General features: G+C 43.4%; 1 protein-coding gene across 3 annotated transcripts in view; it reads right to left on the bottom strand.

The window, feature by feature from the left end:
- Positions 1-25,626, bottom strand: part of acbd6 (acyl-CoA binding domain containing 6) — a 404,556-nt gene that overhangs the window by 304,950 nt on the left and 73,980 nt on the right. For all 3 annotated transcript variants that reach the window (XR_011948241.1, XM_072511603.1, XM_072511602.1), the window contains exon 4: positions 17,451-17,530. Coding sequence is in view for 2 of the 3 variants with exons in the window: in XM_072511603.1 (XP_072367704.1) it covers positions 17,451-17,530 (80 nt within the window). In the remaining variant the exon portion in view is untranslated. The remainder of the gene's footprint in view (positions 1-17,450; positions 17,531-25,626) is intronic.

The raw sequence follows: 25,626 nt of genomic DNA, 5'->3' as shown, positions 1-25,626 counted from the left end.
GCCTGGTATGGCAACTGCTCGGCCCAAGACCGCAACAAACTTCGAAGAGTCGTGAACACCGCCCAGTCCATCACACGAACCTGCCTCCCATCCACTGACTCCATCTACCCCTCCTGCTGCCTGGGGAAAGCGGGCAGCATAATCAAAGACCCCTCCCAACCGGCTTACTCACTCTTCCAACTTCTTCCATCGGGCAGGAGATACAAAAGTATGGGAACACGCACAAACAGACTCAAAAATAGCTTCTTCTCCGCTGTTACCAGGCTCCTAAACAACCCTCTTATGGACTGAACTCATTAACACTTCTCCCCTGTATGCTTCACCCGATGCCGGTGATATATAGTTACATTGTGTACCTTGTGTTGCCTATTATGTATTTTCTTTTATTTCCTTTTCTTTTCATATACTTAATGATCTGTAGAGCTGCTCGCAGAAAAATACTTTTCACTGTACCTTGGTACACGTGACAATAAACAAAATCCAAAAAATCCATTTGCACAAGCTTGATAGTGACTCTTTGCTCATTTGTTGACCATGGTTGCTGAACTGCACAAGTGGAGCCTTTGCCTTTTAGTGGTAATGTGCTGTTTCTAATTTATACCAACAACTCCCATTATTTGTTTGTAGATTTACCCACTAACAGTTCTGCCCAGTTTACTGTGATCAATTAATTTCTCTTCCCTTCAAAATACACCTTAAATTTAAAATGATGTTTGTGACATTCCTTTCTAACTCTCAAACCAAATGTCAAATTCAATCATGTTATGCTCACTATTTTCAAAATATTCCCCTCGTATCAGGTTGTCAATGAATGCATATACTAGTATAAAAGTCAACCCCATGATTTTTGATCTAAAAAAAACATAATTTTTCACATATCTCGTGAAAACGTCAAGCCTACTTTTCTAGGGATCAAAGTCCAAAAATTTTAGAACCAAAGTACAACCTTGGAGATTTTAGTGATTTGATTTCATTGTAAATATACAAATATCAATGAAAGTGAGTGCCAATAATTAAATGCATGAAACATTCATATGATTAAGTTTTGATTTCATTTATTCAAATTATTAAAGTAATCAGATTATGACCAACAAACGGTGTTGTGAGTATTAATTAGTTACCGGTAATTACTATGGTTCACTTTTAATTACTATGGTTCATTAAAGTCTTTTGTGGACTTGACTTGGAACCAAATCAAGCCAACCCAAAAACATTACCCATGTGAAAATCGACTCCATGACTTTTTGCCTCAAAATTGGTCCCAAATATTTGACTTTTGCACATGCATATATTGTAATTCTGGTTCATGACTAATCATTAAATATAGTTTGCCTGATGACTTGTTGGTTCTAAAAATATAGCCAGGAAATATATTATGTTACACTATTATCGATCCAGCCATAGTCGGAAAATCACCAGCAATCACTTTTCTTCTCATTCCAGCACCTCCATCTCTGGCGGCCCTCAATGATCTATCCTCGATGACTTCCGGGTGCGGCGATGACCAGCTGAGTCGCACGTTTCGGCAGCTCCCTGTGAAACGGACTTTTGGGCTCTTGATAGGAGCCCCAACGGCAATTTTAACGGCTGAAAACACCGTGCGGTAAACCAGAAGGGTGTTCCCCCTGGACACGGATGGAAAAAGGAGAGGAAAGTGGCCGGATTGCAGCGGATCCTTTGGAACAACGGCAAGGAAGGCAAGCAGAAACCAAGATGGCGTCGGAAGGTGGCAGTTTCATATGGGGCCCTGAACAACAAGAGTTTTGAAACGCTGCGTGGAGGAGATAAAAAAGGAAATGAAGAAAGAGTTGTTGGCCCCGATATTACAGGCGATTGAAGGGCTGAAAGAGGAACAAAAGACCCAGGAGCAGGAGCTTCGGGTCGTGAAGGCGAAAGCAGCAGAGAATGAAAACGACATACAGGGCCTGGTGGTGAAGTCGGAGATACAGGAGGCACACCAGAAACGATCTGTGGAGAGGTTGGAGGCACTGGAAAATAACGCAAGGAGGAACAACTTGAGGATTCTTGGCCTTCCTGAAGGTGTGGAGGGGGCGGACGTCGGGGCATATGTGAGCACGATGCTGCACCCGTTAATGGGAGTGGAGGCCCCGACGGGTCCGTTGGAGGTGGAGGGAGCATACCGAGTTATGGTGCGAGGATCGAGAGCAGGAGAAGCTCCCAGAGCCATAGTGGTGAGATTTCTCCGTTTTAAGGATAGAGAAATGGTCCTTAGATGGGCGAAGAAAACTCGGTGTAGTAAATGGGAGAACGCGGTGATCCGCGTCTATCAAGATTGGAGTGCGGAGGTGGCGAGAAGGAGGGCGAGCTTTAATCGGGCCAAAGCGGTACTTCACAAAAAAAAGATAAAGTTTGGAATGCTGCAACCGGCAAGACTGTGGGTCACATATCAAGGGAGGCACCACTACTTTGAGACGGCGGATGAAGCGTGGACTTTTATTGTAGAAGAAAAATTGGAATGATTGGACTACGAAAATGAACGTTTGGACAAAGTGGTGGGACGAGTGGGGGGGGGGGCGAAGAGGGATTGTATGATTAATCCTGCGGTATGGTAACTTTTCTTTCTCCCACAGGTGGTGATGGGGGGAGGTGGGGAGGGAGAGGAGATGGGGCGTTGGCCATGGGAGGCGGGGCCGAGGGAGAGGCGCGGGCTTGGTTCCCGCGCTATGATAATTATGGCGGGAATAGAGAAGCAGGAAGGAGGGGGCGCCGCACGGGGCGAGCCGTGATCACGGGGGGAAGCCGAGGTCAGCCAGAGTTTGCTGACTTCTGGGAGCAACATGGGGGGAGTAATTACGCTAGCGGGGGGTCTAGCGGGGGGGGGGGGGGGGGGGGGGAGGGGGGAATTACTGGGTTGCTGCTGCTGGGGAAAGGGGGGAGTGGGTACGGGAAAGGATGGGCGGGGGGGCACCGTCTGGGAGAAATACAGCCGCGTGGGAACTGGGCGAGAAGCTGGAAAAAGATGATGGCTAACCGGCAAGGGGGGGCGGTGGGAAGCCCCCCAACTCGGCTGATCACGTGGAACGTGAGGGGGCTTAACGGGCCGATAAAGAGGGCACGAGTACTCGCACACCTTAAGAAACTTAAAGCAGATGTGGTCATGTTACAGGAAACGCACCTGAAACTGATAGATCAGGTTAGGTTGCGCAAAGGATGGGTAGGGCAGGTGTTCCATTCGGGGCTGGATGCGAAAAACAGGGGGGTGGCTATATTAGTGGGGAAGCGGGTAATGTTCGAGGCAAAGACTATAGTGGCGGATAACGGGGGCAGATACGTGATGGTGAGTGGCAAATTACAGGGAGAGATGGTGGTGTTGGTAAACGTGTATGCCCCGAATTGGGACGATGCCAATTTTATGAGGCGAATGCTAGGACACATCCCAGACCTAGAGACCGGAAAGCTGATAATGGGGGGAGACTTTAACACAGTGTTGGAACCAAGGCTGGATAGGTCGAAGTCCAGGACTGGTAGGAGGCCGGCAGCAGCCAAGGTGCTTCAGGATTTTATGGAGCAGATGGGAGGGGTGGACCCGTGGAGATTCAGTAGACCTAGGAGTAAGGAGTTCTCGTTTTTCTCCTATGTCCATAAAGTCTATTCACGCATAGACTTTTTTGTGTTGGGTAGGGCATTGATCCCGAGGGTGAGGGGAACGGAATATACGGCTATAGCCATTTCGGATCATGCCCCACACTGGGTAGACTTGGAGATAGGGGAGGAAACAAGAGGGCGTCCACCCTGGAGAATGGACATGGGACTAATGGCGGATGAGGGGGTGTGCTTAAGGGTGAGGGGATGCATTGAAAAGTACTTGGAACTCAATGACAATGGGGAGGTTCAGGTGGGAGTGGTCTGGGAGGCGTTGAAGGCGGTGGTTAGGGGGGAGCTGATATCAATAAGGACACATAAAGGGAAGCAGGAGAGTAAGGAACGGGAGCGGTTGTTGCAAGAACTTTTGAGGGTGGACAGACAGTATGCGGAAGCACCGGAGGAGGGACTGTATAGGGAAAGGCAAAGGCTGCATGTGGAATTTGACTTGCTGACCACAGGCACTGCAGAGGCACAATGGAGGAAGGCGCAGGGTGTACAGTATGAATATGGAGAGAAGGCGAGCAGATTGCTGGCACACCAATTGAGGAAAAGGGGAGCAGCGAGGGAAATAGGGGGGGTGAGAGACGAAGATGGAGAGACGGAGCGGGGAGCGGAGAGAGTGAATGAAGTGTTTAAGACATTTTATAAAAAATTGTATGAAGCTCAACCCCCGGATGGGAGGGAGAGAATGATGGAGTTTTTGGATCGGCTGGAAATTCCCAAGGTGGAAGAGCAGGAAAGGATGGGATTGGGAGCACAGATCACGGTAGAAGAAGTGGTGAAAGGAATTAGGAACATGCAGACGGGAAAGGCCCCGGGACCGGACGGATTCCCAGTTGAATTTTACAGAAAATATTTGGACTTGCTCGCCCCGCTACTGACGAGGACCTTCAACGAGGCAAAGGAAAGGGGACAACTGCCCCCGACTATGTCAGAAGCAACGATATCGCTTCTTTTAAAGAAGGAAAAGGATCCGCTACAATGCGGGTCCTACAGACCAATCTCCCTCCTCAATGTAGATGCCAAGGTCTTGGCCAAGGTAATGGCAATGAGAATAGAGGAATGTGTCCCGGGGGTGGTTCATGAGGACCAAACTGGGTTTGTGAAGGGGAGACAGCTGAACACGAACATACGGAGGTTGTTAGGGGTAATGATGATGGCCCCACCAGAGGGTGAAACGGAGATAGTAGTGGCGATGGATGCCGAGAAAGCATTTGATAGAGTGGAGTGGGATTATCTGTGGGAGGTGTTGAGGAGATTTGGGTTCGGAGAGGGGTATGTTAGATGGGTGCAGCTGTTGTATAGGGCCCCAGTGGCGAGTGTGGTCACGAATGGACGGGGATCGGCATATTTTCGGCTCCATAGAGGGACAAGGCAGGGATGTCCTCTGTCCCCATTACTGTTTGCACTGGCGATTGAGCCCCTGGCGATAGCGCTGAGAGGTTCCAAGGGATGGAGGGGAATACTTAGGGGAGGAGAAGAACACCGGGTATCTTTATATGCGGATGATCTGCTACTATATGTGGCGGATCCAGCGGAGGGGATGCCAGAAATAATGTGGATACTTGGGGAGTTTGGGGATTTTTCAGGGTATAAATTGAACATGGGGAAGAGTGAGCTGTTTGTGGTGCATCCAGGGGAGCAGAGTAGAGAAATAGAAGACCTACCGTTGAGGAAGGTAACAAGAGACTTTCGTTACCTGGGGATCCAGATAGCTAAGAATTGGGGCACATTGCACAGGCTAAATTTGACGCGGTTGGTGGAACAGATGGAGGAAGATTTCAAGAGATGGGATATGGTAGCATTGTCAATGGCAGGGAGGGTGCAGGCGGTTAAGATGGTGGTCCTCCCGAGATTCCTTTTTGTGTTTCAGTGTCTCCCGGTGGTGATCACGAAGGCTTTTTTCAAAAGGATAGAAAAGAGTATCATGGGTTTTGTTTGGGCCGGGAAGACTCCGAGAGTGAGGAAGGGATTCTTACAGCGTAGTAGGGATAGGGGGGGGCTGGCACTACCGAGCCTAAGTGAGTATTATTGGGCCGCTAATATTTCAATGGTGAGTAAGTGGATGGGAGAGGAGGAAGGAGCGGCGTGGAAGAGATTAGAGAGGGCGTCCTGTAGGGGGACCAGCCTGCAGACTATGGTGACAGCCCCATTGCCGTTCTCACCAAGGAACTATACCACGAGTCCGGTGGTGGTAGCTACACTGAAGATTTGGGGACAGTGGAGACGACATAGGGGAAAGACTGGGGGGGTCCCCGATAAGAAACAACCATAGGGTTGCCCCGGGGGGAATGGATGGGGGATATGGAATGTGGCAAAGAGCAGGTATAACGCAATTGAAAGATCTATTTGTGGATGGGAAGTTTGCGAGTCTGGGAGCGCTGACCGAGAAATATGGGTTGCCCCAAGGGAATGCATTCAGGTACATGCAATTGAGGGCTTTTGCGAGGCAACAGGTGAGGGAATTCCCGCAGCTCCCGACACAAGAGGTGCAGGACAGAGTCATCTCAAAGAAATGGGTGGGGGACGGTAAGGTGTCGGATATATATAGGGAAATGAGAGACGAAGGGGAGACTATGATGGACAAACTAAAAGGGAAATGGGAAGAAGAGCTAGGGGAGGAGATTGAGGAGGGGATGTGGGCAGATGCCCTAAACAGGGTAAACTCGTCGTCCTCGTGCGCCAGGCTAAGCCTGATTCAGTTTAAGGTATTACACAGGGCACATATGACTGGAACACGGCTCAGTAAATTTTTTGGGGTGGAGGATAGGTGTGCGAGGTGCTCGAGAAGCCCAGCGAATCATACCCATATGTTTTGGTCATGCCCGGCACTACAGGGGTTTTGGATGGGGGTGACAAAGGTGCTTTCGAAAGTAGTAGGAGTCCGGGTCGAACCAAGCTGGGGGTTGGCTATATTTGGGGTTGCACAAGAGCCGGGAGTGCAGGAGGCGAAAGAGGCCGATGTTTTGGCCTTTGCGTCCCTAGTAGCCCGGCGCAGAATATTGCTAATGTGGAAAGAAGCCAAGCCCCCGGGGGTGGAGACCTGGATAAATGATATGGCGGGGTTCATAAAGTTAGAGCGGATTAAGTTCGTCCTAAGGGGGTCGGCTCAAGGGTTTACTAGGCGGTGGCAACCGTTCGTCGAATATCTTGCGGAAAGATAGATAGGGGAGAACAAAGAAGGCAGCAGCAGCGGCCCAGGACTTGGGGGGGGGGGGGGGGGGAGAGGGATGGGGGGGATGGGGGGGGGGGGGGGGGGTGGCCTGAGACAAGGCAGTTGCCAATTAGGGCTAGTTTTTATTTTTTGTTATTTAATATTTATTTATTTGTTGTTATTTTTGTTTAAATTTAAAAAGGTCATTATTATCTGTATTGTTACAATGTTGTGTAAAGGATGCACAATGTACTGTGTTGGTTGACCAAAAATTTTCAATAAAATATTATTTTAAAAAAAAAATAATAAAAAAAATGATCTATCCTCGATCCCTTTCTCTTTCTCATCTACATGTCCTGGGTGACATTCTCCAAAGACACATGAAGTTCCATATCTGCACTGACGACACCTAGCATTAGCATACTTCCACCTCTATCGAACCCTCCACTATCTGATTTACGACATTGCTTGTCCAACATCCAGTCATGGATAAACAGAAATTTCCGACAATTAAATATTGGGGAAATCGAAACCACCGCTTTCAGTCTCCACCACAAACTCCATTCCCTAGCCACTGACTCCATTCTTCCCACTGTCAAACGTTGGAGGTTGAACCAGACGGCTCGCAATCTTGGTGTCGTATTTGACCCGGAGTTGAATTTCTAATCACGTTTACCAAAACCAGATACTGGCACATCCCTACAACACCTCACTCCCCTGCCTGACTCCCCTACCCGCCTCCACTCATCTACTTCAGAAACCATCATCCATGCCTTCATAGCCTCAAAAATTGACTATTCCAATGCGCTCTTGGCCAGCCTTTCTACTTTCCACCCTCCATAAACTTGATTTATCCCAAACTCTGCTGCCCGTATCTTAATTCACTGAAGTTCTGTTCACCCATCACCTTTGTCCAAATTGACTCCCAGTCAGGCAGCACTTAAATTTTCAAATGCCTCTATGGCCTCATCCTCTTACTATCTCTGTAATCTCCTCTAGCCCGACAAGCCTTTGCGATTCGTATGCTCTTCCAATTCCGGCTCCTTGCGCACCCAATTTTAATTGCTCCAATATTGACAGCCATGGCTTCAGCTGCCAAGGCCCAACATTCTTGAATTTCCTCCTTAAACCTCTCTGCCTCACTACCTCTCTTTCCTCCATCAAGAAGCTCCTTAAAAACTATCCCTTTAGCAGGTGTTTTGTCACCTGTCCTAATGCCTCCATATGTGGTTCACGTTTTGTTTGATAACACTCCTGTGAAGCAACTTGGAATGTTTAAAGGTGCTATAGAAATTCAAACTTTTGCTGTAATTCACTTGAAATGCTTGGCTTATTTCAGTCCTTGTGAAAATTTAAGTATTCTGTTATAATGGTTCTTTCTACAATTTTCTATGATCTCTGTATCTATACGAGCTCCCACTCCCCTGAGACAACTGCATCACCAGTGACTGAAGGTTAGCAACCAATTCCTGCCAAAATCTTGGATCCTTTGCCTTTCCTTAACTCCACCCATGGCGTTTTCACTGCCTGATCACCCTTACTAAACTCCTTCAGTTCGACTGTTGTAATTGTATATTTTAATCAATATTGCTACTCTCTCCTTTCCCAGTTTCCCTTTCCTTTCTAAGATTCCTACAGTTTAAATATTTAGCTCTCACCCATGCCTAGCTTGTTGCCAGGTCTCTGTAATGGCTGTTACATTATATTCTTTTAGCTGAATTTGTCCTTCTAACTAACTTGGGTTACCTCTTAAGCTACAGACAAGAAGAGCTGCTTGGGGACTGGAGAAAAGCGGCTGTTACTCATTTTTTAGCTACCCATTTTTAAAAGTAGCCCAACTACATACCAGTGAATTTGACATCCATTATGGATAATGTTATGGAAACTCTTATTGAAGATAATTAAGCATCTGGAGATTAAAATCATCAGAGATAGCCAGTATGGGTTCATACATGGGAGGTCTTGCGAATCTAACTTAGTGATTTTCTTTGAGGGTGTGACATAGGTGTTTGATAAGGGTGCCAATGAATGCGATGCAAACAGCAAGATCTTTGACAAAATTTCTTTAGAAAGGTTGGTGCTGAAAATAAAGAAATTGGGAATCAGAAATGTTTTAAAATTATGTTACCAGTGGGATCACACAGGAGCCTGTTTTGGTCCTCTCTTGTTTAATATCTTTATAAAATGATCTAGAACTCAGAATTACAAATACAGTGCTGCAGATGATTTAGAACAGGTGTCATGGAAAGAGTGATCAGTGATTTACCTTCTGATTAAGATAGTAGAGGCTAAACGCTTAAACACATTAAAACAGTGTTTTTCAAAGTAGGCGTTGAAAAATGGGTCGCCAAAAATGATCCTCAAAGATCACCTGATCTCTTTTTCCATTTACATTTTGGGTCAGTTTTGCTGCCCTACTGATCCTTTTCAAAGAAAAGCGTGCACATTCATAAGGTTAAATTTAATATCTAGGCAATACAGAAGTACAATATTTCATTATTAAATCTAATATTGGGAATGGCTGTGGGATTAACACTGGTGTGGCATTACATATAGCTTTGGTTCTGTTTATAGCGCATTTTGTGGAAGGTGGTATAAGTCACAACACAAGTGAATTAACCAATAATTCTTATAAAAATACCCAAAGTCTTTGGTCCTTGGTTGTCCAATAATTACAGTCACCAGGTTTGTAAGTTTAAACACAATTACTGTTTATTCATTACAAGGACTGGGACTTTCGGTGTCAACATGTAGGAGAGCAGTCTCAAAAGAGGTGGCGCCCCCCAAAGAACTTTTATTTAAGCCCTCTTTGCCCGTTTTCTGGAGAAGATTTGGGTCGGAGTTTGGTTAGTTCGATGGTTTAAGTCTCCCATGACAAAGGGTTGCCCAACAGACACAAGACCAGGCAGCAGCAGAAGAAGGAAACGTCATCGAACTTGGAAGCCTCGAGAGCTGGGAGGAAAATGGCAGAAGGCCCTGAAGTGCCGGTGACCACTCCACTAACCGCTCAGATGCTCACAGTCCTTGATTCGAGCAGCCTTGGCACAGGTGGATGACGTGGTAAAGGCGCAAGGCATGGAGCTAAAAGAGGTGGAAGTGGCTCTGACAAGGCAAAGTGACCAGATTACCACTCTGAAAGTGGAGACAACAGGTGACAACAAGGCATTAAGAGCCAGTGTAGACAATTTGGGAAATCATTCTGGAAGACAGAATTTGAGGGTGGTTGGGTTGCCGGAGAGCTTGGAGGGCCCGGGTACAACAAAGATTATGGGGCAGTTGTTTTGGAAGTCAGAAGAATCATTTGTGGGGGTGTGGGTAACTTGCTAGAGGGGTTGGGGAGAGTTTAAACTAATATGGCAGGGGGGTGGGAACCTTTGTAAGCATTTAGAACAGGGGGAAATCAAGAATAAGAGAAAAACACAGAAAGGAGAATAAGAAAAGTGATAGGCAATTAGATACAACACTGTAAAAAATATTAGGGACCAGTCAAGGAATGTTAAAAGAACTAGCCTCAAAGTTATGTACCTAAATGCTCGGAGCATTCAAAATAAAATGGATTAATTAATTGCGCAGAAAGATGTAAAGGAGTATAATGTAGTTCGAATTACGGAGACATGGCTCCAAGGTGACCAAGGATGGGAACTAAACATTGAGGGCTATTCAGTTTTTAGGAAAGACAGACAGAAAGGAGAAGGTGGTGGAGTTGCATTGTTGATTAAAGAAAATATTGATAAAATATTGAGAAAGATATTAGCACAGACAATGTGGAATCTGTATGGGTTGAATTGAGAAACAACATGGGGAAAAAACATTTGTAGGGGTGGTATGCAGACCACCAAACTGCAGTGGTAATTTTGGGAATAGCATTGGACAGGAAATCAGAGATGCATGTGTTTAAGGAACATCTGTGATTATGGGTGACTTTAATCTGCATATAGATTGGGTGAGTCAAATTAGTCACCGTACAATAGAGGAGGAATGTCTGGAGTGATTTTCTGGACCAGTACATTGAGGAGCCAACAAGGGAACAGGCCACCTTGACCAGTTGTTGTGCAATAAGAAAGGATTAGTTGGCAACCTAGTTAGGAAAGAACCCTTGAGGATGAGTGACCAATAATACGTTAGAATTCTTTACCATGGTGAATAGTGAAGTAGTAGATTTGGTGGATAGTGAGGTAGGAGATTCCAAGACTAGGGTCCTGAATCTCAATAAAGGTAACCATGATGGTACGAGACATGAATTGGCAATGACGGACTGGGAAACATTACTGAAAGGAAGGACAATGGGCTGGCAATGGCAGGCATTCAAGGAACGAATGTGTGAACTACAAAAGCTGTTTATTCCTATTTGGCGCCAGAGTAGAAAAGGAACCTTGACCAAATCATGGCTTACAAGGGAAATTAGAGATAGTATTAGATTCAAAGAAGAGGCATACAAGTTATCAAGAAAAAGCAATAAACCTGAAGATTGGGAACAGTTTAAAATACAGCAAAGGCAGACAAAGGGACTGATTAAGAAGGGGAAAATACAATATGAAAGTAAGCTAGAGGGGAACATGAACACTGATTTTATAGTATGTAAAGAGAAAAAGATTTATACAAATGACAGAAAGCAAAATGTTGGAATAAATGGGTATTTTGCCGATTGGCAAGCAGCGACTAGTAGGGTATAGGAGGGATCTGTGCTAGGGCCCCAACTGTTCACATTATATATTAACGATTTGGACAAGGGAACTAAATGTAGTATTTCAAATTTGCAGGTGATACAAAGTTGGGTGGGAGGGTGAACTGAGGGGAGGTGCTTCAGCAGGATTTGGGCAGGCTGAGTGAGTGGGCATATGCATGGCAGAAGCAGTATAATGTGGATAAATGTGAGGTTATCCACTTTGGTAGCAAACATAGGAAGACAAATTATGTGAATGGGTGTAAATTGAGAGAGGTGCATACTCAGCGTGACCTTGTTGTCCTCGTGCTTCAGCCGCTGAAAGTCAGCGCGCAGGTACAGCAAGCAGTATAGGAAAATAGTATGTTCGCCTTCATAGCGAGTGGATGAGTATAGGAATAGGGACATTGTAATACAATTGTACAGGGCATTGGTGAGGTAACTCCTGGGATATTGTGTGCAGTTTTTGTGTCCTTATCTGAGGAAATGTTCTTGCTGTGGAGGGAGTGCAGCGAAGGTTTAGCAAAGGCTGATTCCTGGGATGGCGAGTCTGTCATACGAGGAGAGACTAAATCGATTAGGATTATATTCATTGGAGTTTAGAAGAGTGAGGGGCGAATCTCATAGAAACTTATAAAATTCTAACCGTATTAGACAGGGTAGAGGAGTGGGGAGTCCAGAATTAGGGATCATAATTTGAGGATAAATGGTAAACCTTTTGGAACTCAGGCAAGGAGAAATTTCTTCACCTAGAGAGTGGTGAATCTGTGAATTCACTAGCACAAAAAGTAGTTGAAGCAAAAACAGTGTGTAATTTCAAGGAATCAGATATAGCTCTTGGGGCTAATGGGATCAACGGATTTTGGGTGGGAGGTGTTTGGGGGGGGGGAGAAGAGATGGGATCAGGATATTTCATAGATTTCATAGACTTTACAGTGCAGAAGGAGGCCATTTGGCCCATCGAGTCTGCACCGGCTCTTGGAAAGAGCACCCTACCCAAGCCCACTACTCCACCCTATCCTCATAACCCAGTAATCCTACAAAACACGAAGGGCAATTTTAGACACCAAGGGCAATTTAGCATGGCCAATCCACCTAACCTGCACATCTTTGGACTGTGGGAGGAAACCGGAGTACCCGGAGGAAATCCACGCACACACGGGGCAAACGAATATTGAACTCGAAGATCATCCATAATGTATGGCAGGGCAGAGCCGACCCGAAGGGCCAAATGGCCTCCTCCTGCTTCTATTTTCCATGTACGATGGGGTAGTGGGAAATGGTGTCCCCTCCCGAGTTGGATCGGGCCCACAGATCTTTCAGGCAAAAATCCCGTGCTAGTGAGCCATCACGTTGGATTATTGAGGGCTTTCACATTTTTCAAGAGAAAGAAAGAGTTCTGCGGTGGGCAAAAGAGAACTTCGACTCCAGATGGGAAGGCCACATTGTGAGAATCTATCAGGATGTTGGAGTGGAGCTGGCCAGGAGGTGGGCAGCTTTCATCGGAGCAAAGTTAGATTTGGCATGGTTTACCCTGCACGCATCCAAGTAACTTATGATTTGAAAGATTATTACTTTGAAACTCCGGAGGTGGCCGAGGCGGTTGTGCAGAAGCATGGATTGGGATTGTGATACCTGTGAATTATATTGATGGGGTGATGTATGTCTGAGGGTGGGAGTTTGTATTTTTGGTGTGATGTTTATTGGGAGTTTGGAGCTTTCTATTTTAATTTTATCTGTGGGTTTTGTGAGATTATTGTTGTTGTTCATATATTCTTCAATTTTCATGGAACACTTAAAGTTGGATTTGGGCTAGTTGGCGTTATGGGTTTTTGTTGCTATGTTTTTTTAAAACTCTATATGGGGGCCATCCTGGTAGCTAAATAGCTGAATAGCTATTTTTTTTTTTTGAAAATGTTTTTATTAAGTTTTTAACATTTTATACAAAATTACCAAACACACAAACAATACCTTTAAAAAACAACAGCTAATAGTGACTAAATCTCTGAAATACAATATAAACGGCTGCCATCTCCCTTCAATCAACCCCCTCAGGGTGTACTTGAACTTCACGAGGTGCAAAAAGCAAATCCCCCAGCCATGCCAAAGCCACGGCAAAGCAGTCGGTGGGGATGCCAACCTCCACCAAATCCACAAAATGGATTTGTTGTTGTAAGCTGCTTAGGCGTTTTGGCTCCTTCTCGGGATATAAATTGAACTTGGGCAAAAGCGAATGCTTTCCGGTCAATCTCCCATTGAGGGGAGCCAGTCTGGAGGGCTGCCTTTTCGCCTGGCCAGGTCCAGCTTGTTATCTGGGAATCCAGGTGGCCCTTGATTGGGCCTTGCTCCATAAACTAAATTTTGCGTGTCTGGTAAATGGGGTCAAGGCTGACTTAAGGAAGTCTTGCCAGGCAGGGTCCAGTCAGTAAAGATGAATATTCTCCCAAGGTTTCTATTTTTGTTTCAGTGTCTCCCGGTATTCCTCCGCAAATCTTTCTTTGTGAAAATAAAATGATATTTTCTGTTATTTGGGGGGGCAAGACCTCAGGGATTCAGAGGGTGATTTTGCAGAGGGAAAGGCAATCGGGGGTTCTAGCATTGCCCAATTTATTGAGATAGTAAGGGAGTGGTTCATGAGTACAGAATCCATGTGGGGGTGGATGGAGAGCATTGCCCACAGAGGCATTGTCTAAGGGTCTTAGTTATGGCTCCTCTTCCATTTTCACCTGCGAAGTGGACTCCAAATCAGGTGGTTGTGGCCACTCTGAGAATACGGAGCCAGTTTAGGCAGCATTTCAAGCTCGGCGCCATGTCACTGTCAGCCCCATTCTGCGGTAACCATTGTTTTGTTCCAGCAGCCTTGAGCTAGTCTTTCTGAACCTGGGGGGAGGAGGGGCTGGCGCACATTGGGGACATGTTCATAGAAGGGAGGTTTGTTGGTTTTGAGGAGTGGTTGGGTAAGTTCCAGTTTCTAATCTAATCTGCTTAAGTATTATCAGGTGGATAACATTTTGTGTAAGGAGATTCCTTCCTTCCTTCCCCTTGGCATCCTCACCCTCGTTGATGTATAGGGTTCTTTCATCGGTTCAGCTGGGGGAAGGGAAGATATCGGACATCTATAATTGGTTGGTGCTGTTGGAGCAGGCCTCATTGGATGAGATCAAAGGGAAGTGGCAAAGTGAGGTGGGTCAGGCTTTTGAAGGAGGAGTGAAGCTCTGCACAGAGTCAACTCCACCACCTCATGTGCAAGGCTCAGCTTGATTCAGTTCAAGGTGGTGCATAGGGCACATCTGACCAGGGCACTGATGAGTGTTTTTTTTCTGGAGGTAGAGGATAGGTGTAAGTGTTGTTCACGGGGTCCGGTAAGTATATGCATGTGTTCTGGTCTTGCCCTAAACCTATGAGATTTTGGGTCTCCTTCTTCAGCACCATGTCAGGAATTCTTGGGATTGTGTTGGAGTCTTGCTCTTTGGTAGCTATCTTCGGGGTTTTCGGACATATCGGAACTGCAGGGGGGGGGGAAGGTAGATGCTCTGGCCTTTGCTTCGCTGATAGCCCAAAGGAGAGTTCTGCTTGAGTAGAGGACTCCGGTTCCACCATTGCTTTGTTGTGTTTAAGTGACCTTATGGAATTTGTGCACTTAGAAAGATCAAGTATATCATATGGGTTTGGCTGAAGGGTTCTATTCGAGGTGGCAGCCGTTCATTTCCTATTTCAGGGAACTGGTCATCATCAAATGTTAGGGCTTCGGTGTTTGTTTTGGGTCTTTAATTGTAATTATTGCGTAATTTGGCTGTAAATGAGTGTATCGTCTGATATCGGACATTTGTTTTGAATTTCTAAGCTGATGAGAGAAATAAGATTCATCGTATTTCTTTAAAGCTGAATTCGTATATCTATGTTGATACTGCACTACCAGGTCAGCGAATGTGTTTAGGTAGGTGGGATGGCACAGGGGAGTATAAAATTCTCAGATCAATTAGGCGGCCTTTTGGTACTTTTGGAGTCCAGAGTTAATCTCAGGTTTGAGTTGGAAACATCCGGTTGGACAAAACCAGCGATTTCAGTATCAGGGATGTGAAACTGTTTGTTGGTAAGTGAAATTTACAATATACAATGTGGAATTATTTTGTTGCCATGCTTTAAGTATGCTGAACTGAATGCAGTTTACCGTTATAACTGAGGAACATTAATTATACTAATTTTAAATGCATAAAAGGAGAGGCTCACCTAAGTAGGAAGTGAACGCGGTGTGGGTCGCAAGGGCCTGCCTGCCATTTGGTAAAAGTGGGCCGCCGAAAAAGTTACACAAACACTTCATTAAAACAAAGGTAGATGATTAGGGAGCAAACTAACTTTTGTTCATGGATTGAGGAGTTATGATCTTGATCTATCTTGTAGTCTTATAATAAGGTTTCGATCACTGCGATTCAACTTCAGCCAAACAATTGTTTTTCTAACATTAAGACCATAAGACATAGGAGCCACTCAGCCCATCGAGTCTGCTCCGCCATTCAATCATGGCTGATATTTTTCTCATCCCCATTCTCCTGCCTTCTTCCCATAACCTCTGATCCCCTTATTGATCAAAAACCTATCTCCTTTAAAGTTTTAAAGACACTCAATGATTTGGCCTCCACAGCAACGAGTTCCACAGGTTCACCACCCTCTGGCTAAAGAAATTCCTCCTCATCTCGGTTTTAAAGGATCATCCCTTTAGTCTGAGATTGTGTCCTCTGGTTCTAGGTTTTCCTACAAGTGGAAACATCCTCTTCACGTCCACTCTTCCCAGACCACGCAGTATCCTGTCAGTTTCAATAAGATCTCCCCACATCCTTCTAAACTTCTTAACTCGTTACAATTATCAGTTGATGAGAGATCGAAAGCTGGCAAGGAATTTAACATTGAAAAGCCCACACCTAGATCATGTCACACAGATCTCTGAAAAGGTGTAATGTTTCCTTGTTAACTTTTGTAACCGGTTTGGCACATTCCTGTTTCTTGTCATCTCAGAATCGAGTTGCTCATCAAGTGCGAATATTTTGACATTGAATGATGCTGGCACTGATGTGAAACTTCATTGAGCTCTCTATATATTCAATAAATAGGGAGGTTTCATGGATGGATGCAGTGGAAGAGAATATCACCCACAGCAGCAGTAGGTTAAAACTTGAATGACCTCATTGTTTTTAATCTTCTAAATTAGTAACACTCATCAAGATGTACATATCCCAAAAAGAGTGAAACACAGTTAAAAAGTCTATCTTGGTTCAAATGATGTGTGTTTTAAAATTGCACCATCGAACTGACTTGATTAGGCTTTACTTTCTGCTCCTGTTATTGATTTTATCTCAAACTCAACATCAAACATGATGATGTCACAGCGTAATAGGTCACAAAGGTCAGAACAGTAAGCAAATGGAATATGTTCAACAGTCATTAATTCATTTAAGTTTTGGTGGAGTAAGGTAAGCCAGCAATACTTCCAAAGTGGTCTTCAGCCAATCTCATGGACCCACTCACATTTCCTGCCTCATGTGACAAATAGGATCAGTAGGATATTTGTTAATCTGTTAAAGATTTGTTTTTTTAACAATTGTGCCTTCTGCATTAAGGTTTAATTTACCAAATGAATGCATGCCCTTGAATTTGGAGAACTGCATAAGACAGTGCTGTATACAATTATATGATTATCCAATAGAGATATTTCAATGCGTAAACAGCTTATTTATGAACTGAAATTAAACCAAAAATTCAATCCATATGACAGAATATTTGCAGAATGCAAGTACATAAACTATATAGTGAAACAAATGCATACCTAAGTAGCTGTTCAGCAGTATTCTTTATTCTCTGTGAACCTCCTTGGGACATGTTTCTATGCTAAAAGGTACTACGTAAATACAATTTTTTGTTGGTTGATATATCTACCAGTTTATATAAGTAAATACTGACCAGTCAAATGCATGTTTCTCCTAAAAAGAATATATGAATGTAGTCATGTGTAAAACTATTTAACCAACATACCTGATCATCTCCTCCTGATAAAGGCTGCTGACAACAGGCCCACCAAACAGTAACTTCTGATCAGAGTATTTCACTGAATCCTGAAACACAATCAGATGGAGTTAGTACCAACTCAGTACCTCAGCTTTACAGGCAATGTTAGAAAATCTATGCTTTCATTTTTTGTACTTTTGCCAGGTACATTGTCTCCAATACTCCATTAAGAATAAACAGGAAGCCATAAGGAAAAAGTGATGATTCTCCAATCTACTCCCATCAAAGAAATATCGATTCCCTTGCTGGCCTTCAAATTTTGTAAGGAAATCCTAGTTAATGCTTCATTTTTAGTAAACATTGTGCAATTGATGCTCCATATCTTTCTTTTCAAGGATACAGTTTTCATTTAAAAAATGAGATGACAAATAGAAGGCTGGCACATAATGTAAAGGAGTCAACACCTGCAAAAATTATTAGAACTATTTCAGCTCTCTACAGTGAGAATTAAGTGCTTCCCAAATCAGCAGTAACTAGATCCTTTTTCTCTCCATTGATCCACCTGCAGCTACACAATTTCACCCTTTCTAATGAGTCAACAATATCTTATAGAAGCAAAGACAATCCAATGCATGTTTGAAATGCAAATACCCAAAAGAAGCACGTAGATATTTGAGGTGAAAGGTTATTTTTGTTATGCCCTGATCTTTCAACTATCTCTCTGAAGCTGCCCATCCACAACACTGCTGTGCCAAAACACAGAACTAGTATGTTTGGAGCAATAGTTATACCTTTCTCACTGTATTTCAACTCCCCAGTCTCATTCCATCATATGTGCTGCTTCTGAATTTTTCTGAAAGCAGATCCAGCAGTCAAACTGATGTCTGCTGAAAGGAAAAACTCTAACAGCTACAGTTTGCAATATGGTGAGGAATGGATGGAACAAACAAAGACACAGAAGGAAAGGAAGCAATGGCAGAAAAAAAGAAAGAAAAACAACAAAGAAAAATAAGTCAAGCAAGCTAGAACACCAAGTAATCAAACATAGAGGAGAAAATGTGTCAAAAGCAGAAAAAGAGCACACAATGATAAATAGAGAAACAGGAAATCATTTGAAAAGTAACTTTGTAAAAGTAATCTAGTTTGCATTTAAGTGTTTCGCTAAAATTCGGAACATCAGACTACCCACTTGCTTTTGCGATTTTAAATGTTCCAGAAATTATTTAAAGTATCATAGAAAATTCATAGAATATCATAGTTTTTCCTAAGAACACAATAGTTTATTTTAAAGGCAGCTTTGTGCTTAGTCAAAGATAACAAACAGGTTTAATAATTTTGATAGATGCAGACATGGATAATCTACAACAGCAACTTGCATGTATGTAATACTTCAGCATGCAAAGCACTTTTCGGAGACATAAACAAAAGCTGATATGAGAGGGGGAATATGAAGCTTTGACAAAGAATGAATGGAACCACGACCATGCAAGTTGAAAATGCATATTTGCTTTAGAATCAAGTTTACTATTTGAAATGTTGGTCACAGACCTGTCCTAATAGTCTGCAGTGTGAAAATAAACAGCTGCAAAGGCAAGCTGTCAATTTCTCACACTGTACAAGAAATAAACGGCATTGTTGAAGAATATTCTCATGAAAAGGTTATTAAAAGACAGTTAAGTAAACCAACCCACCTCTAAAATGAAGGCAGTCAGTTTGCAGAGCTCCAGTAACTTTCCAGTCTAACAGCACTAAAAAAAACTACATAACCCCTATAATAGATATTTACTAATCGCCTGTCAGAATCATTTTGAATGGCCATATTTTCAAGAAGAACAATAGGAATCAATTATCCTCTGTAGTTAACTTTTGTAATGTGAGTTGCGTTTTTCTCTCCTGGTCCGACACAATATCATGTGCGCTGCAGGATGGAGTGACATTTCTAGAAGATTTACAAAGCTTCACCAGAGGTCACAGTTATACAGTCCAACAAGTCAGCAACATCAAACAATGAAAATGCTGACAGTTCTGCAATCGTTTGTATGCATTTTTCTACCTGAACACTAAGTTTGAAAAACACGATGAAATAAAGCTGGTAAATAAACATTTGAACCTTTTACTCTACATTTCTCAGATGAAGAATCTTAGCGAAGTGAGCATTTTCAGGACTCCCCAACAAATCCATTCGAAGTGGAGACTTTGCTCGAATTGTAGACTGACAGGAAATCAAAATCATTTTGCCATCAGTCAATTAGTTATTCTCTTATTCAAAGTTTGATTGAGGAGAAAAGAAAATGTTGCCAAAGAGTTTTTGTTATTTCAAAACAGCAGACAACACACAAATAATTAGCAACTCAAAAAATGAAGTGGAGCAGTGTTTTGGTATGATTTTGGTTTGTTCTATTATGTTTGAAAATTTTCACCAGTCATTTGGGTTGTAGGAGAATGTTTTAAAACTATTTTTCTTAGTCAACATGTCAATCTGTTTTGAAGTTCTTAGCTTTATTATTTTGTCAGCCAATATAAACAAAAGCAGATTGCCATTTGTGTGATCTTTCTAGGAACAAAATGGCTGATGAGTCACTATATAAACTTTTCATTTCCCTGACGCTCCTTATTTCAGAATGAAACATGATGGAATTGCAGTTATTAGTGTAAGATTGAAATCAAGTCCAAAACTTGGGTCATAAATATAAGACAATCACGAATAAATCCAATAAGGAATACGAGAGAAACTAGTCAGAAAGTGGTGGGAAGGTGGAACTGTAGGCACGTAAAATGGCTGCTTCCCGATTAATTTGGCCAAAACCCGATTTAAAATGGCTAACCGGAAAGGCTGCTGGGAAAAGCAGGTAACAAGACACAAACGGACAGCTGCAGGCAGAATATCATATTCGGCTCTGGGGAAGTTGGCCCAGATCGATACTCAGGGCTATTAACAGCCCATCAACCCAGACATTTGCAGTTTAATCGGCTAACCCCGGGAACAATTGCAACATATTAGCAATTGAATACCGGGCCAGACCTGTCGGCGCCTGCAGTGGCCGAAACAAAGGCAGGTGAACGACCCCCCCCGATCGGGGAATCGCCTCGCAATTGGACGTATCAAACCCAGTGATTGGGAACAAGTCCAATCACTTGGGACTCAGGGTCAAGGGCCGCCCCGAGAGGCGGGAAGCCCCTGGGCCCTATAAAGCGAGGGGCCAAGTTCAGATCTCTCTCTCTCTCCCTTCTTCGCCTGCTCGAGACCTTCGCAAGAACAGCAACCGGCAACCGTAAGTTTGAATCCAGCGATCGCTATCCGATAAAGACTCATAGCCATCAACCTGTATCAGCCTTTTGAATCCCGCGGGCCAGATCCAATTGGATAAGCCATTCGTTTCCCTGACCTGGTGGGCTCTTCCTAAAGTTAAGTATTGGCCAGTAGTGGTAGGTTTCGATATAGATAGTAGGATTATTGTGTAAACATTACTTGTTGTATATAATAAATGACCGTTGATTTCAATCTTACTAAGCGGTGTGCTGACTTATTAATCATAACTTGAACTTGAACCATGTGGCGGTATCAGAAAGATACCTGGCGACTCGTGAGCAAAGGTGACGTAATCAGAGCTAATAAACTAAGGCTAAAAAGAGCAACAGAACTTGCCATCGAGGAATGTTTGGAGGCTTTTTTTTCATATTCTTTCTCAGGATGTGGGCACCTCTGGCATTTGTTGTGCGTACTTTAGTGCGCTTAAGAAGGTGGTGGTGAACTGCTTTTTTGAACCGCTGCAATCCATGTGGTGTAGATCACCCACAGTGCTCTTGGGGGGGGGGGGGTAGTTTCAGGATTTTGCCCCAGTGACAGCAAATTAATGATGATATAGTACAAAAGATGGTTTGTGGCTTGAAGAAGAAGAACTTGCAGGCTGGCGTTCCCATATATCTGCTGCGCTTGTCCTTAGCACAGGGCTAAATAGCTGGCTTTTAAAACAGACCAAGGCAGGCCAGCAGCATGGTTCAATTCCCGCACCAGCCTCCCCGAACAGGTGCCGGAATGTGGCGACTAGGGGCTTTTCACAGTAACTTCATTTGAAGCCTACTTGTGACAATAAGCTATTTTCATTTCATTTTCTAGGTGATAGAGGCCATAGGTTTGGAAGATGCCATTGAATTAAACAAATGAATGAAGGTGCTGTCAAAGGGGCCTTCGTGAGTTGCTGCAGTGCATCAGTGGTGGAGGAGTGAATACTTAAGGTGGTGGATAGAGTGTCGATCAAACAGGCAGCTTTGTCCTGTCTGGTGTTGAGCTTCTAACGGTTGTTGGAGCTGCACTCATCCAATCAAATGGATGGTATTCCATCATATTCCTGACTTGTGTTATTTGTACATGATGGACAGATCTTACAGTGTCAGAAAGGGAGTAGAATTCGAAGACTCTGACCCTGCTCTTGTAGCCACAGTAAGTTTAGTTGTTGGTCAATGGTAACGTTCAGGATATTGATAATGGTGGATTCAGCAATGGTAATGACATTCAATGTCTGAGGAAGATGATTAGATTATTTCTTGCTGGAGATGGTTATTGCCTGGCACTTGTGTGGTGCAAATGTTACTTGTTACTTATCTGTCCAAGACTGAATTTTGTCCAGGTCTTGTTCATATGGACATGGATGACTACAGTATCTGAAAAGTTGCAAATCGAGTTGAACATTGTGCAGTCATCAGGGAACATCCCCAGTTCTGACCTTACGATGGCAAGATACTGGACTGAAACCCCAATATTTTAGTTTATTTGAAAGATTGTGCGGAAAGAATGATTCGCTCCAGAAGTGATTGCATGAAGAACGGTAGCACAGAAGTGATTGCATGAAAGGCAGCACAGTAGCACAGTGGGTAGAACTGTTGCTTCACAGCTCCAGGGTCCCAGGTTTGATTCCCAGCTTGGTCTGTGCGGAGTCTGCATGTTCTCCCAGTGTCTGCGTGGGTTTTCTCCGGGTGCTCTGGTTTCCTCTCACAAGTCCCGAACGACGTGCTGATAGGGAATTTGGACATTCTGAATTCTCCCTCTGTGTACCCGGAATGTGGCAACTAGGAGCTTTTCACAGTAACTTCATTGCAGTGTTAATGTAAGCCTACTTGTGACAATAAAGATTATGATAAAAAGAAATAGGGCTTGGTTACTTTTAAAACAAACCTTTATTATGACTACAACATTAAACTTCGCTAACTTCACACCCGAAAAGAACAGCTTACAATTTACACCTTAAACACTGCTAAATTTCCCATTAAACAACAAGAAACATACAGATCACAATCTATCTTATTTTGGGAGAATTGCAGACGCTGGATCAGGCAGATCAGAATTTAACACTTCTCTCCAGAACCATTTTCCAAAAACTGTCTCTCTCCACAGCTTCTCAAAATGTCTCTCTGCATTCCTTGGCTCCACCCAGCCATGACCTCATTTCCCCAAGCTAAAAAAACAAATTCTCTCTTCAGGCTGCAGAGCACTTTACTTCCCCAAGAATTTTTCCAGTCAAGCCACAGTCTTTTAGCCTAGACTGAAAAACACATTCCTTTGTCAATTTCATCTTCCAGCTGCTAAAAACACCCAGGCCCTGCAAAACAGAATGTTGTTTTTTTTTAAAACATGACCACTGCAGACAAACACACTCTAACCCCAGGCTTCAACCTTGAATTGCCAAACACCTGTCACCCCAATATTCTTAGAGGCTTCCAGTCATCACAATGGAAAGAAGGCTAATGAAGCAGCTGAAGATGGTTGGGCCTGGGACACTATCTGAAAGAACTCCTGCAGCAATATCCTGGAACTGAGATGATTGACCTCCAACAACCACAACCATCTTCCTTTGTGCTCAGTTTGACTCCAATCAGTATAGGGTTCTCCCCCACCTAATTCCTATTGACTAGAATTCCTTGATGGAACATTCAGTCAAATGCTGCATTGATGTCAAGTGCAGTCACTCTGACTTCACCTTTTCAGATATTTTGTCCATGTTTTGACCATGGTTGTAATGAGGTCAGAAGGTATGTGGCTTTAGCTAATTGTATTGATGTATTTAAGGAAAAGCTAGACAAGTACACGAGGGAGGAAAGAATAGTGGGTTGTGCTGATGTGGTTAGATGAATAGGATGAGAGGTTTGTGCAGAACACATTTCTGCATTGATCAGTTAGGCTGCATGGCCTGTTCTGTTCTGTAAAGCATGTCATTCTGTGTAATCTTTGATTTCAACTAAGTTCTCAGAATCTGTTGTACAAACATTTGCACAATTCTGTAAATATGCACCAAAACCCACTTTGTGAAAATCTATTCTTTACATGGAGAAGGTTAGCGCACATTAAGGCTACTTTTCAATCTTACTCACTTTAGGCATAACCTCGATAAAGGCCAAATACACACATAGAAAAAAAATGACAGGTCACAGAGATAGCAGCAATGAGTCCCTTTCTTGTAAAACGTACAGCACGAGGAATAATGGGTAGCTTCAATTATCATAATATAGACTGGGATAGTGACATGATCTGGAATGTGTGTGTGGCAATTTTCCTGATCAGTGTGCTGCAGCCAAAAAAGGAAAGCAACTGTGCTAGATCCAGCTCTGGGGAATGAAGTGGGAAAAGTGAAATATATTTTGGTGGGAGATAAGATGGTTATGGTTTGGGACTGTGACTTTAACTTAGGGTGGAATGAAGGGGTCACGTGACCTGTCCCGAATTCTGCTGACAGTAAACCTGGGTGGCGAGACCGATAAAAATTAAAAGGGGGACCTGGGGCATTTAGCTGGAAAGAAGGTGGAAGGTGTTCAAACCTATAGACAATGGCAGAAGAATCTACGCTGACAGTGGATGAAATGTTAGTCTCTGAAGTCCGAGGAAGGTGTTAAGAATGTCTGATAGAGAGGGAAAAACAAATATATAACTGCATAGGGTGCACACTTGAACAAATGCAAAATATGGCAGAAATCTGAAATGAAAGCAAAATAATGCTGAAAATACTCAGCAAAGCTTTCCTGCCATGGATTCTTAGAGATTTTTCTCTGTATATCCAGTGCAGCAACTAAAGATGATAAGAGTTAAATAGATAGCGTCTTTTGGAAATAGCATTGTTCTGGGCCCCTGGTTAATTTTCTTTTACACATAGTTAAAGATTACATTGTACATTAATTATGCTGTGTCTTGATCAGCAATTCCACATAATGGCCATGAATGAAAATATTATTTGATAGATTACAATTCATGCCTCTTAAAGTTTATATGGAGTCAACAGTAATACGCATTTTTCAAAACTGCCTATTCAGTTCAATCTAGATCTATGCGTTGCACTCTTACCCAAAACCCTCTCAATATTCCATTAAACTCAATATTTCTGATGACTTAAACGAGAAAACTTTGAAATATCAAGTGGCAGGTCTAGACATTCTATCATAGGATTCCAAAGGGTCAATTCGATTTTAGTCAAATCAAAGGTGATTACATCATGCCTTTGGAAGCAATTTGTCAATAAAATCAGGACTGAAATTTGTTCTTTGCTGCAATTCTACGTGACAGTCTGTCACAACACTGCCCCCGTACACTTGTCACTGACAGACAGGTTACAATTGTTATGTAAATGCACAGCTTACTTTCACAGATATGATTCTGTCATTTTTATGCAACTACAGGATTATTGGTGCTCATTGTAAGTTGTAGGATATTAGGTTCACACAGGTTGACAGATACCAAATGCACTGATCTATGACAAGCTTTCCTGGTGTGATTAAGCCTACAAACATTTGACAGTAAAATTGTTCACCAACTGTAGAGGGAGATTGTGTTGATCCAAAGTTCCTTTGCCAAGATTTAAACATGGCCAATAAGCCACCACCTCCTCTTATTGACCGGCACTTCTAGGTGAATGGGGCTTTGCATCCCCAGGGTCCTTGCATCCCCAGGGTCCTGATAATGGGGGAGACTCTCCAGTGACCTCTCAACTGATTAGAGAAGGCACATTGAATCATGAGTCAAAGGAGGCAACCAAGATCTCTCATGGCTCTCAAAACAGTAGGCATGTTCCTGATGAAGGAGCTGCGCTTCAAAAGCTAGTGATTCGAAACAAACCTGTTGGACTTTAACCTGGTGTTTGCAAGTAGGAGAGTAGTCTGCAAGCACCCCACCTTCTTCCTGCCTCCATCTCGATTAAGTCCAGGCCAGGGAGACATGTGG

The sequence above is a fragment of the Scyliorhinus torazame genome, chromosome 7 (genome assembly GCF_047496885.1).
Source record: "Scyliorhinus torazame isolate Kashiwa2021f chromosome 7, sScyTor2.1, whole genome shotgun sequence".
NCBI classification, from domain to species: Eukaryota; Metazoa; Chordata; class Chondrichthyes; order Carcharhiniformes; family Scyliorhinidae; genus Scyliorhinus; species Scyliorhinus torazame.
The sequence above is the reverse complement of the archived record's forward strand: the minus strand, read 5'-3'. Positions and strand labels throughout refer to the sequence as shown.